Source organism: Maniola hyperantus, chromosome 2, assembly GCF_902806685.2.
Source record: "Maniola hyperantus chromosome 2, iAphHyp1.2, whole genome shotgun sequence".
NCBI lineage: Eukaryota > Metazoa > Arthropoda > Insecta > Lepidoptera > Nymphalidae > Maniola > Maniola hyperantus.
The window spans coordinates 16748327-16763640 of NC_048537.1; the positions used below are offsets into that span (position 1 = coordinate 16748327).

The 15314-nt window shown below is 34.9% G+C and overlaps 2 protein-coding genes across 8 annotated transcripts in view; both read right to left on the minus strand.

Annotated features, from left to right (window-relative positions):
• The window catches only part of M7BP (Myosin-7a binding protein), a 148291-nt gene that overhangs the window by 34832 nt on the left and 98145 nt on the right, over positions 1 to 15314 (minus strand). The gene's annotated exons all lie outside the window — the stretch shown is intronic.
• On the minus strand, positions 5248 to 7844 carry LOC138404418 (uncharacterized). Its single transcript, XM_069508277.1, has 2 exons — positions 6793 to 7844; positions 5248 to 6655 (listed from the first exon to the last, which is right to left on the minus strand). The coding sequence occupies exons 1-2, from the start codon at positions 6796 to 6798 to the stop codon at positions 6176 to 6178; spliced, it is 486 nt and encodes a 161-aa protein (XP_069364378.1). The 5' UTR covers positions 6799 to 7844; the 3' UTR covers positions 5248 to 6175.

The following is a 15314-nucleotide window of genomic DNA, read 5'->3' on the forward strand; positions in this document are numbered from 1 at the left end:
AAATAGACCCCGTTACTAATGAATGTGTAGTATATGTCCCCAAAAAGGGGTTTAAATATGGTGAGCATCACCCGATTCTTGTTAGTAACAAATAATGGTTGAAGGTAACACAACGTCAGATATAAAAAAGCTGAGTGCATTACAAACATTTAAACCAAAATATCGTAAAATTTTACTTCGTTCTCTTAAAAAGGAGGAAATTAATTGTGTATGTGAATATATCAAAGAAATTTTTAAGGACAATACCCCAAAGTATAAAGAAGCAAGAAAACCCATCATAAGTATCGTAAAACTAAATTGCTTTTTTTCTACAAATGTGATTTAAATATTAAAATTCATTGATAATAGTAATTATAATGTTTGGACGTGTGAAAACTCATAAAGATTTATTAAAGGCTTTACTCACACTTAAACCTAAATTTCGTACAGCCTTATTAAAAGTTTGCAAGGACGAAGAAATTGATTGCATTAGTGAGTGCATTTTTAATATATTAAATGGTAAAGTACCCTTGAAGGATAGTGAGAAGTCTAAGCTGAAAAAACACAAAACTATATTAAGAAAATTAATTAAGAAAGGAAAAGGTAAATTAAGAAAACGCATTATCATTCAGCAAGGAGGAGCATTTCTACCGATTATATTGGGGGCTGTTTTGAATGGATTGTTCAATTTAGTATAAAAAATGGAGTACACAAAGAAAATGATTCTTATTGAACCAGAGGCTATTGAACGCTTGAAATCAAGAGATACTATACATGAAGATTCTTTATCCCGATTAGACAAAGAAATGAAAAATATATTAAAAAATAAAATGGATGACCGTGAAAAATGGTTGTTATATATGCAAATTTTGCAAAGATATCTCCATTTTACCGGGGAAGAGAGGAAACCATTAATACTACCGGTGACAGTAGAGGATGGACAAAAACATTGTACTGACTTCCTTAAAAAGGAAAGTAAAGATAATGATTTCGCAGTTAATGAGGACTCTGAGGATGATAAGCACGTACGTGATTCATCAATTAATATTTTATATACCACCACTTATATAAGCAAACTCATACCAAAAACGTATAGAAAAAAAGGTGATATATTGTTGAACACTCTCCTAAACAATAAAGACAAAATTAACTGGAAAAATGATGGATTAATAGTCATAGATAATGAGATTGTAGATGGCAGTAATATAGTTGATCTAGTGAATTACACACTAAGACCATTAAAACGCCCCAAACCTGCTGGATGGGGAAAATTTATTGAAACTCTAAAAAATATTGGAGTTCCATCGGCTTGTATCGGTAATTCTCAAGCTTTTGAAAAAATTAATGATAAATCGCTAAAATTTAGAAGACATAGTTCCTCAGATGATGAAAAGAGTCGTGAAACTTTAACATCATACGCATTAAGAAAGAAACACGACATTTGGGAAAGATGGAATCCATACTAGACATTAAAGACATCTATTATGATGTTTCGAACCCAGCTGGTTACAGTAGCATAGATAAATTAGCCAGAGCATTAAAAGGTAAAATGGATAGGAAACAAGTTAAAGAGTGGTTGCAAGCCCAGGAAACTTATACGTTACACAAGCCTGTGCATCGAAAATTCCCAAGAAACAAATACATATTATCTAACTTTAATGAACTTTGGCAAGCAGATTTAAGTGATATGCGTACTTATTCTCAATATAATGAAGGTTTTAATTATATTCTGTGTGTTATTGATGTTTTTAGTAAATACGCTTTCGCTAGAGCACTTAAAAAGAAGAATTCAGAAAGTATAAAACGGGCATTTGAAAGCATATTTACTGAAGCTAAAGCAACTCCCACCCACTTACAATCTGATAAAGGAACTGAATTTGTATCAAAAGATGTTAGACAATACTTTAAAAGTAAAAATATTAATTATTACACAACCAACAACCCAGATATTAAAGCTAGTATAGTTGAGAGATTTCAAAGGACATTAAAAACTAAAATGTGGCGTTATTTTACACATAAAAATACCTATACTTATATTAACGTTTTACAAGATTTACTCTATTCCTATAACCATAGCTTTCATTCGAGCATCAAAATGTGTCCATTTGAAGTTAACTTTAATAACATCATGAAAGTTTGGAACAATTTATATGGAAATCTCAACAATAAAATAAGTGTTAGACAGCAAACTAAGTTTTCAATTGGTGATTATGTAAGGATAACAAAATATAAACACATTTTTCAAAAAGGGTATGAAACAAATTGGAGTGATGAAATATTTATTATATCCGGCATAAAAAAAAGCATGTCTAAGGTTGTCTATACCCTCAAAGATCTTCAAGATGAGTCTATTGTAGGAACGTTTTACGAGGATGAATTGCAAAAAATTACATATAACCCCACCACTCGATATAAAATTGATAAAATAGTACGCTCTCGCTACTCAGGTAACAGAAAACAATTACTTGTCAAGTGGAAAGGTTATCCTGATAAATTTAACAGTTGGATTTTAGAATCCAGTCTTAATCAGATAGGATGATGGAAGAAAATTTTTATTTAACTTTGCTTAGTAATAGTTCAATGGAATACTTCCCGGAAAACACAACGACCATGTTCTCAACAAAATTACCAAAAGCGCTTATTTTGGAAGGAGAATGGTACGTTGGAGTTGTTGAAATTCAATATCCTTGCACTATGTATACGGTTCGAGAAAATGAAAATGTTATTTTTACATCAAAATGGATTATGATACCCGAGGACGGTATTAAATCATTAGTACACTATAGAAACCGTATTCCTGCCATGAACTATGACTGCATTGCTCATATTGTAGCTGAATTAAATAAAAATACTGATGTTGAAATAATGTTTAATTATGATGAAATAAATAATAAAGTATCAATATTATGTGAGGATAACTTAATTGATGTACTTAAGTTATCAACCAAGTTATGTTTACAACTGGGTTTTGAACCAAATACGAATCTAATTCAGCATAAAACTGGAACATATCCTTATAATTTAAAATTAGGATTGCCATCTCAATTGTTCATTTATTGTGATATAATAGAACCACAAATTGTTGGAGATGTGATGGCCCCTCTTCTCAGAATCGTACCACTAGATCCTACAGTCTATATATACGGGGCAAACAAAATGCATATTTTTTCACCACCTCATTACGTACCTGTCATGCGCAGAGAGTTCGATGTAATAGAAATAGATATAAGAACGAGTACAGGTCGGAAAGTACCATTCCAGTTTGGGACAACGTGTATTAAACTACATTTTAAGAGAATCAAGTGAACGTGCATGTAAAATGCCGTGCCCATATTTACATTATTATTCTCATCAAGCTGGTACAGGCGTAGGTGCAATTTATAAGGGAGCACCTTATCAGCGAGGTCATGGTATTGGCAGTTTTTTGGGTGGATTATTTAGATCTGTTCTTCCACTTTTGAAAAATGGCGCTAAAGTTGTGGGTAAAGAAGCTTTAAATGCTGGTGTGGGCCTATTGTCCGATATGTTAAATGTGCAGCCAATGGATGAATCTATCAGATCACGTTTAAAAACAGCAACTTCGAATCTAAAACAAAAAGCTGATAAAAAAATTGATTCAATAATGAGAGGATCAGGCTATAAAATTAGGCGACAAAAGAGGAAACGTACCACTTCTAAAAAAACTCTCAAACGGAAAGGTACTAAGAAAATTAAACAGAGTAATATTCAGGATATTTTTCATAAAAGTTAAAATTTTAAAAAATGTCATTTTTACATCATAACTCCTGTGAATGCGTAAAATCTGAGTTGGATTTGTTTGCTCTACCATCGACTCAAACAAGTATTGAGGGGGGTCAGTGGATTCATTACAACCCCATTTCATCATTGACCGATGATGGACCCATTGAGTTCTTAGTACCAGGAAATGGAGATGATTACATTGATTTATCTCATACCCTACTTCACATAAAAGCTAAAGTTCAGAATACTGATGCAACTAACATTGCGGAGACGGCTAATGTTGCTCCAGTTAACAATTGGTTACACTCACTTTTTAGTCAGGTTGACATATATTTAAATCAAAAGCTCGTATCACCTCCAAACAACACTTATGGGTATCGAGCCTACATCGAGACATTGCTTAATTATGGTACAGCTGCCAAGAAATCTCATCTCACTTGTGGTCTATGGTATAAAGATACCACCTCGAAAATGGATTCATGTGATGCTTCAAATCAGGGATACGCAAAAAGAGAAGAATTAGCAAAGGAAAGTAAAACTATTGAAATGATTGGACACATACACGCTGATATTTTTAATCAAGATAAGTTTTTAATCAACGGTGTTGAAATGCGTCTAAAACTAGTACGTTCTAAAGATACTTTCAATCTTATGTGTTCCTCTGCAGATGGTAAATTCAAAGTGCATATATCTAGTGCTAGCCTTATAATGCGTAAAGTTCGGATCAATCCGAGTGTATTAATTGCACATGAGAAAGTATTAGCTACTACAACCGCTAAATATCCTGTCACCCGTGCCGAAGTTAAAGTGTTAACGATACCCTCAGGAATCCAAGGAAAAATGCTTGATAATGTATTTTTAGGACAAATTCCCAAAAGATGTATTGTTGGTTTCGTGGGAAACTCTGCTTTCAATGGAACTCTAAATACAAATCCTTTTAATTTTGGTAATCACGGACTTAATCTGTTCGGTTTATATGTTGATGGCCAATCGATACCATCAAAAACATTAACACCGTCTTTTGATAATGATATGTTCACGAGTGCATACCATACTTTATTCTCGGGAACAGGAATTCATTTTTTGAATGATGGAAATGATGTCTCTAAGGAAGAGTATAAAAATGGATATTGTCTGTTTGCGTTTGATTTAACTCCTGATTTATCTGCTAATTCAAACTCCCACTGGAACCTTATTAAACGGGGTAGTGTAAGATTTGAAGTTCGATTCGAAAAAGCTCTAACCACAACTGTTAATTGCATAGTATACGCAGAGTTTGATAACGTAATTGAAATTAATAAAAATCGAGACGTTAGTTTAGACTACAACAGTTAAGAATTAATATAAATGGAGATATTTACTTTTTTAGTCATTTCTTAACCACCCATTCAGTAAAGAAGATTATTTTACATTTTAATTTATTTATAATTAAAGTTTCAATGGATACCAAAGAGATAGAAAACTATTTAAAAAAAATTGATGCAAATATTCACTTCAATGTATTTGCAGCTAATAAGATACCGATATATTTAACACCACCAGCTTATTTAATATCCAATTTAGACCCCGATACAAAACCTGGATCTCACTGGGTAGCGATATACGTGGGTACTAATGGTGTCGGTGAATATTTTGACTCGTTTGGTCGAAAACCAATGGATTATCATGAAATGTTTCTAAAAACCAACTGTAAGAAGTGGATTCATAACAACAAAGTACTGCAAAACTATTTCAGCTCATTTTGTGGAATGTATTGTTTAGTTTATATATATTTTAAATATAACGACATCTCAATGTCACAATTTCTTAATGTATTTTCAGATAATACTTTGTATAATGATCAACTGTTACAATATATGTTTAAGACTTTATTTTTAGAGAAATGAAATAAAAAAGAATGGTTTGAAAAATTATAGTTTTATTTGCATGAAAATCTTACATAACATTTTTATTAAAAATGAATCTTAAAGTACCCATAACTATAACTTAAGTGTACACTGTGATGAGAGCGAATGGAGCGAATCTTGCATAGTTTCTTCATCATCTGTTGCGGGGCCTCGTATCCCAAATAGTGCATCTTCCTTCCCAACGAAGTCAACAGGGCTGTAGAGACTTGGTGATGGTGATGGACTTCTATCTAATTGCGAATACCAATTTTCATCTTCTATCTCTTCCAAATTTACTGTATTTTCTACTTCTTCACATATTGTAACCATTTCTTCGTCATAAATGGTCTCGTTCAGTTCACAAAGTTGAGGCGACATCGTGTAGTTGGACATAGTGTAATGAAATATGAAGTTCGTATTTCGAAGCAAAACACTTTTATACTTTGTTGTATCGGCGAAGAGTGGGGGGACTCGGCTTAGGCAGTTATCAGAAAAAACGCATGTGTATGCACCGATCATTATGATCCTAAGCTAGCTAAACCATACTTTATAAGTACTAGTATTAGTAGTTATTGCTTGTTATCTCTGTCGATAAAATATTTTTTACAATCATGTCTTCCTGCGATCTGCTTTGTTATGTTGTAAATAATATCTCGCGTGCTGTGATAAAATTTATCAGCGTCTGATTTCACGTAGTACTTTAATCGTAAATCTGCATATTTCCAGTAATCAATAGGTAAAACCCCTTCCAGATTCTTCATGTCATAGATATCTATTTTGATGAGATGACTTGCACTGACACCATCACCATCATTGGATGAGATATAGGATAGACCTCCATCAGTCGCTTGAGCTACCGATGACGAAATAGTAGTTCTCCTCTTTTTCTTTGGTTTTTCGAAAAATACATCTATATTGTTTTGCTCCGTTGGTTTGCTCCTTTTTGAAGCAGTCTTTTTATTATTTAATGTGGAATCACTCGCATCTTGATCATCTGGCACATTGAGTGGATAGTAGTAATGCTTGTAAGTGAATTCTTCCTGTGAGTCCTGAAATAAAAAGGTAATAGTGCATAAGATTAAGGTGATACTTTAACTAATAGAATTACAAAAACTAATTATAATATTTACTTAAATTTATAAAAGTTTATAAAAGATCCTAGTTACCGCTAAAATTGCAAACTTACCGTCATGATGGATGGAAATATGTAGATTCACAACACAATCGCTCTAGACGGGTGATTTATATTTAAGACTTATAGCACTGATATTTGATCCTAACGATCTGGCACCGAGTAAACTTGTGACACAAAATTACAATGGTGCGTTTTTATACACACATCTTTTTAGGCAAGAGTCAACATGTTTTCATGCAGCTGCATGTGTCATATTTTTTTGTATCTACTAAGAGAACACATTATCATAAAAGCTTGGGTTAATTTTTTGTTAGTCCTTCTTAATGGGATTATAAATCTTCGAAACAAACACGAATGTACATGCTCTGAAACACCTGCATGCGATATCAGTTTTTGCATCTACCTAAAGTTAATGGGCGATAAAAACAGATTGAGTGGACTAACTAAAAAAATCAACGACACGATCGATCGTGAATTTTGTTAATTTTTTGTTAATGAGATAATAAATATATTTTAAACTGACACGAGAGAGCATCTCACATATTTTTGCAAGAGAACACATTATCATAAAAGCTTGGGTTAAGTTTCTACGAAATGCATTGCTATCAAATTCTAATTTACTTATTCATTATAAACAATATCAGTCATCCAATATGGTGATAACATGATAAACTCGTATTTAAACATTTTATGAAAATACAGTCATACATACAGAAAAATACCTCCTTTTTTAAAGTCGGTTAAGGACAAAATTGTAGAAATGCATGGATCGACGGGTGAGGGGATAAGGGGCGGGGGGCATTGTTAAAACCCCCTGGCGCCGGAGCAGGTACGTACCCCCGATGAAAAAATGAGAAAGTGACGCCTTGGACATTCCGAAGTTATTTTGACGCGTACGGTACTCATTGTTAGAGCTAGCGTAGGTAGCAGGTACCTACAGCCTCGCACGCAATCATTCACTAGATGAGTGGTAGGAGATTCCAATTGCCCTTTTAGTTTCCCGCTAACGACCCGATCGATATATGTTAGGTTAGGTTAGGTTAGGTTAGGTTTGAGCCAATGGTCTAAAAACGGCGAACATCCAGAGCCAATGGTGGTGGTCTTTTTTTGTGGGCGGGACAATTTTTTTTCGCGGACCCCCCGGGGTGGCCCAGAATCGACTTTCTACACTACTATTATTACATTTAAAACTAACAAATGACGTGGATTTTACATATTTTGAAAGAACCTCTATTTCAATAATTTATTTTTTACAAATACCGTACCTATTTAAGAGAAGTGTACCCTATACTTCTCATGAACGGCATTCGGATAAACGCGTTATGCCTCGGCCTCATTGGCGTTGCCTCCTGAGGTCATCCGGTGGTCGCATACAAAATACAAATCGGCGCCGAATCACACATTCGTAGTACACACGCGTCCCCGTTTCCGTCGATGCGCGGAAAATTATAGTCTAGGAGCTAGTGCACGACTCTTTTCGTCGCTTATAACAACGGATGTACATCATCATCATCATGATCAACTCATCACCAGCTCACTACAGAGAACGGGTCTCCTCTCAGAGTGAGAAGGGTTTTGGACATAGTCTACCACGCTGGCCATGTGCGGATTGGTAGACTTCACACACCTTTGAGAACATTATGGAGAACTCTCAGGCATGCAGGTTCCCTCACGATGTTTTCTTTCACCGTTAAAGCAAGTGATATTTAACTATTTAAAACGCACATAACTCCGAAAAAGTAAAGGTGCGTGCCCGGAATCGAACCCCCGACCTCCGATTAGAAGGCGGATGTCCTAACCACTAGGTTATCATAGCTTGTACATGATACATACTATAGGAAGTACATACTTAGCTTAATATATCCGTGGTTCCGTGTTCATAACAAGTTGGTTAATTACGACGAGTCTTTAACCAGTCGAAACAACTATTTAAAGCGATTTTTTTTTTCAAATAATTCTTAATATTTCTTAATATTTCACGAGATGATAGACATTAAACTATTAGAAACGTCTCTGCTTGAAGCTGAGGGTTATACTCAATGGAACTTAAATACATAGTTTTTTTAAAAATGATTTTTTGAATACATAGTTGTTGAAATGCACTCTCAAGATTTCGTATGAAATGTGAGGGAATGCAACTTCTGATATAAATAAAAAATTAATTGCCGCAGATATGAAAGATCATACTTGAATACAACTCGACAAGGTTTGCATGAATGATTTTTTTGATAATCCTTAAAAAATGCGCTCTTGCGAAGCCGTGGCGTGTCGCTAGTCCTTAAAATTAATAATAATTGGTCTTAACATTATAATATTATGGTAATCCTCAAAACACATAGATAGTTTGATTCTATTTTACTTTTGGTATCCTTAGTTTTTTTTTATTTGTACCAGAAACATTTACAATAAAAAGAAAGTAAAAGTGGACAGGGAAGCACTTATCTCTATGAGAGATCTCTACCAGTGACCCTTGGCTGTGTGAAAGGTTGTAGAGGGAGTAGAATAAGTATAAAATTTTATTTGTTTATCCCTGGAGAAATTACTGTGAACAAATCACCACCAGCTTTCGGACTATTATTTATTCATATATTGCATTCCGAAGGATTTAGTAACGAATGTGCGCGGTACCGTAATAGGCTGTCATTAGATTTGTAGTAGTTCTCCTTTTTACGAGTAAATAAGTAAGTATTTACCTTTCACTTAATAGCTCATACGATCCGTGGTCTGATTTTAGAATAAAGAATAAGAATAAGAATAATTTATTTTGAATTTAGAATTTAGAATTTAGACACGAGAAACAAAGTTTTTTAAAAACTAAGGACTTAATATATTGATTGACGATTGAAAATGATCGTCTTAACTTAACGGTTCATTTTAACTTGGCGTAGAAGACGTTGGAAGACCCCCCCACAATAGTTCACGACAGTTAGAGAACTTGTAACAAAACGTCGAGGCTTCGACGTCACTGGCAGGCGTCAAATGTTCCAACATTTGACGCTAGGTAGCCTATATGAATCGCCTATAACTTTTTGATTTCACGTCACCTATAGCCTAATATTTAACACTAGCTTATGCTGGCGACTTCGTCCGCGTGGACAACACAAATTTCAAACCCCTATTTCACCCCCTTAGGGGTTGAATTTTCAAAAATCCTTTCTTAGCGGATGCCTACGTCATAGTAGCTATCTGCATGCCAAATTTAAGCCCGATCCATCCAGTAGTTTAAGCTGTGCGTTGATAGATCAGTCAGTCAGTCGCCTTTTCCTTTTATATACCTATTTAGTAGATAATATAGTCCGTATAAAATGACTCCTCACGCGCCATTTTAACTCTATAGGTCAACTGTCATGTCAAAAGTACAGTTCACCTTCAAAACATGACTAAAATCGTATTTTTGACATGAAATCTGACACAAAAAGTTAAAATGGCGCATGAGGAGTTAAATTTTAAGCGATATATCTACTTATTTATTATTTTTAAAGAAAAATACTTATTCATGACCTTCCTGTCTGAGACGATTTATGAAAAATAAATCTTTTCATAATTGGCTAAGGTGTAGATAATCTAGGTTTAGCCATGACTTATTTATTATCCACCAATTACCAAAGTCATTCCCCTCCAACTAGATATTTAACTAATCCTTATTTAATATTATAAATGCGAAAGTCTGTCTATCTGTCGTATGTAATTTAAGCGTGATACATCTAATGGACTAAGAGCCAGCGCGTACCAGACCTTCGTTATTTTATAAAAGCTGAAAGTTTCTCTGCGTATTTTCTTCGGAATAGTATTAGAAATCACGTCATGCATTACCCGACACTTATTGTCGTGGCAACACCCTTAAACTTTTTTTAAAGGGTAAGATTTTTTACACCTTTATTAGCTGTTATCTCCCAAAGCCACCATGGCCCAAATAATTCAAGTGGAAACACGCCAGCTTATTTTGAATGCACTATAATATGTTTAATGTTATGCCGCAAAGAAAGACGTTAGAAAGCAAAAGCCATACTTCACGAACTTGTCCATATGAAAACGACAGTACAAGCAGGTACATACACTGTACATAGCCTAGGGTTACAAGTAACGCTTACATAACATGGATGTGCCCATGTGGTGGGATGCTGGTAGGTGCAGTATGTTACCGCACTTCAAGCGAAAGTGAATCAGACGGGCCCCGATTTCCTTTTACAGCTAACCTTGCTCGGGGGAAACGGGGTTTTCTTTAACTGTGAAACAGGTGTGTGAAATAGGTAACTAACTATAATTATCTACTATAATAATAAAAATATTATTTTCAATTGATTACTTGAAGATGTAAACAAATAAACTATTAATAAACTTAAATCTAAAAAAAAAGAAAACATTGGGGCCAATTCTCTTGTACACAATCTCTAAACTAAACTAAAATGACACGTCTAAATCTATTGCTATCCCTGTCATAATGTTGCTTGCGGAAAAGGATAGCACTAGATTTAGACGTGTTAATTTAGTTTAGTTTAGAAATTGTGTACAAGAGAATCGGCCCCACTATTAAATTAAAACTAAAATAAATTAAATTAAATCTAAAACCTCATCGAGACCACCGCAGCGAGGCATTGTACCCAAGATGCTGGCAGCATTACCCCTTTGGATGGCCAAACTAATTCTTTGGCCAAGGTAGCTGCCAGCTCTCGGGTCCCCGGTTGACTCGATAACTCTTTTCGCAATTTCTTCAAAAAGAGCTCGAGCCCCCGGGCCCCACGGCCCCAAGGTCTCCACACCAAAAGGCACGAATACGAAGCTCCCATCGAGGTTTTCATATTTGCGCCTTTTGGCCTGTTCGGCGCTGATGGCCGCTGCACCCGCCATAGAGGAGGTCGCCTGAATGTGGGATGCAGCTAAAGTGTCTACACAAGTTGCATCCCAAACAAGCGACCTGCCCATCTTCCACGGTACGAGCGTCATACCATCAGGTCTCTTGCCATCGCCACGTGCCAAACCAATAGTTAGTTTAGTTTAAGTTTATTAATAGTTTATTTGTTTCCATCTTCAAGTAATTATTAAATTGATTACTTCGCAATTTTAGCGTTTAAACGAGTGAATGAGTGATTTCCATCATACATAAATATCGTCGACGAAACACGTGAGTAAAGCCGGGTGTGAGATATTTACTTCGCAATTATTGATATCTTATATAATATAAAAATGAATCACTAAATGTGTTGCTCATCGCAAATCTCGCTGAATCGATTTCGCTAATTCTTTTTTTATAATATTCCTTGAAGTACAGGGATGGTTCTTACGGAGAGAAAAAAATAATTCAACCTTCCCTCAATTTTCTAAACTCCACCGAGCGAAGCCAGGGCGTGTCAGCTAGTTTTCCAATAAAAGTTTGCAATCGGTAAATATTTTTATAAAAATCTTTGTAGATCGACTGAAACTAATAAAAAGACGTTTATCGCCCATTGGTTAGTACAGCCAATCGATCGTACTATAAATCCCGCAAATTGCTAATGCGCGTGGCCGCCATTTTAGTGACGTCAGCACTAGACCGAAGTTTCGAGCTGATGGTATATTTTTACTTAAATATACGTCAAATGACGTGAAAATGATGTCATTTCGATGTTAATGAGAAATGGTTCCAGCGCAATAGCAATTTGCGGGACTTATAGCAGTACTATTCTTCTTAAATATATAAAAGGAAAATCTGACTGACTGACTGACTGATTTATCAACGCACACTGCAAACTACTGGACAGATCGGGCTGAAAGACATGCATGCATTTAGCTTTTTAATATGACGTAGACATCCGTTAAGAAAATATTTATACAAAAATAGAAGAAAAAATATATGTTAAAAAACACAGCTCCGTAACCTTCAAATAAAGTAACCATTTTGAAATAATTACAATCGTTATGTACAATGACAGAAATAACAATAAACGTAAACAAATAACAGATAAGTGAGGCGTTATGCCAACAGTCAAGCAAGAGGTGCGGGAGCGAAGTAGGTACCTATCTATAAGTACTTTAGTTTAGTCTTTAGTAGTTATGATATAGGTGCGAAAGCAAGATAAATATTGTTGCGCAAAAATGTTCATTAAAATATATGTTAGAACTTAGGTACTTATTATTTTAAATATAATATATATATTAGTAGAAATAATTTTTTTATCATAATTATTATGAAATGGAACTAAAGTAGATACTTAAAAGAAGATCAAGAAAATAACCTAGCTTTGACCTTATAATTATTATGTGGTAATGCCGCCAAACAATATTACCATGAAACGTACAAAGTGCGTTTTTTCGAAGAAATCCATACCGATCCTACTTAATACTATAAATGTGAAAATGTGGATGTTTGGATGTTTGTTACTCAATCACGCAAAAACGGCTGAACGGATTTGAATGAAATTTGGATTGGAGATAGATTATACCCTGGATTACCACTTAGGCAACTTTTATCCCGGAAAATCAAAGAGTTCCCGCCGGATTTTGAAAATGTAAATCGACGAAGTCGCGGGCATCAGCTAGTAATGTTATAAACGCGAAAGCAGTTTGTGTCTGTTGTCTGCAGTTGTTTGTGTGTCATGACTCATGTGTGTGTTAATATGTATCTGTTTGCCCATCCGTTTTTCTTAGTAGTGAGCCGGCATTGGGTTGATGATGTGGATGATGGTGTGTGTGTGTGTGTGTGTGTGTGTGTGTGTGTGTGTGTGTGTGTGTGTGTGTGTGTGTGTGTGAGAATTGGCATCTGACAGTCGAAATCTGTACCAAGTCTACTTAGTTCCAAAAAAGCGCATCATCAGCTTACGTATGAAATTGTCACTTTCTCACATCTCATATTAATTATCACGCACTTATGTAACAGACAAGAACCATTGTTGTCTGTTAGTTGGTAACCGCAGAACATAACTTTGACGGATTCCGTTATGATTTCCGTATTACTTAATCGCTTTATTAAGATTCTCTGATTTAGAACAGCAAAAGCAAACATAAATGTGTTCAAGATAAGAAAATAATATTAAGGGTAACAGAATTGAATAATTTATATTATGCAAGTGTATAATATACTCGTAAAAACTAAAAAAAAAAACTTTTGCTCGATTGCGGTAGAATAATAGCTACAATGTCACGCTCGCAATCATCAAAATGTCGTTTGGTTGACGCTCGCTCACTATTGGCTACAATGCACAGTTGCAACAAGAATCGCACAAATTCATCTAATCACAACAATTGAGATTGTAATAATGATTGATGTTGTATAGTATGTTGTACACTTTGTGCGTTGTAAGGTCTACATCTCCTGAGGAAACGTGCATCGAGTGTGTTTTAGGATTTGTGTGTTTAAATCATATAGATTCAACCTGTTTCAGCGGATTACAGCAAATTAAGCTTTTGGTTCATTGTATATAATGATTGATGCAGATTTTACAAAATAGACCTAGTAGATCGACGTAGAAATCTACGCCAATCACGCAAAACGTTGATAGTTTTCGATATTCGAATACTATCAACGTTGCGTTTTGGTTAGACATAAAATCTCGTATAAGCGTACTTGTACTGCGGAAATCACGACCGGCCTGTTCACTATTTATAAAAATCTTAGCAATCATTATATACAATGAACCAAAAGGGGTGTAACCAGTGGCTCTACCGCGGTTGTTTGACAGCTACAATGTCACGATCGCAATCATCTCTGAATGGTTAATGCTCGCTCACTATTGGCCACAATGCATTGTTGCAACAAGAATCGCACAAATTCAGCCAATCAGAACAATTGAGATAGTAATAATGATTGATGCAGGTTTTAGACAATCGCCCTACTGAACGCTAACAAAAACTTTTTTATACTACCTAAACACAATCTAATACCAATAACCTTTTGTCTCATTTTGTAGTTTTAGTGATTTAGTATTATTTAACCTGCAATGTGTAGAGTGTAAAACTCGGGTCAATGTCCCACCTAAGACGTGGTATTGACTCCGAGTGGCCTACTTACGCAACGTTCGTTGACGCGTCGGTGAGATGTTTTTTTCGCAATATTTCGTGAACTTTTACAAAATGTAGGTTTATTTTTATTTTTTTCGCGTATTTTTCGTGGTATCATATCAGTACTATTACCTGTCTTCGTTTAATGTTAGCTTTCTTGTTACACCCTGTATTTTACATGTATTGTATAATATCATTCACGCTAATATTCCATGATGACGCCGGATAATATTTTTTGCTGATCTATCACAAAACAAAGAGACGAGCAAAAAATTAATACTAAGTAAATGTAATTTGCACTTTAACATCGGAGTGTTAAAAATCCAAAATTACCGGCATTTTACACAAAAAAAAATCTATTAAAACTGATGAGCTACATACGGAAATAAATTTAAATTATAAGGTATAGCCAAGCATAAGGTTTTAAGACAGATCGAATGTTAGAACATCAGAGGTAATTTGCATCACTTCGAACCAAATAAGTAACACGTTCCTTCTTTTCAAACTAACGATGCTATAGGTAGGTACCCAAAGTTTTCCCAAAATGTTATCTTATTTTTTCTGCAGGTGGGTCACCTGATGTTGAGTGATTACCGCCG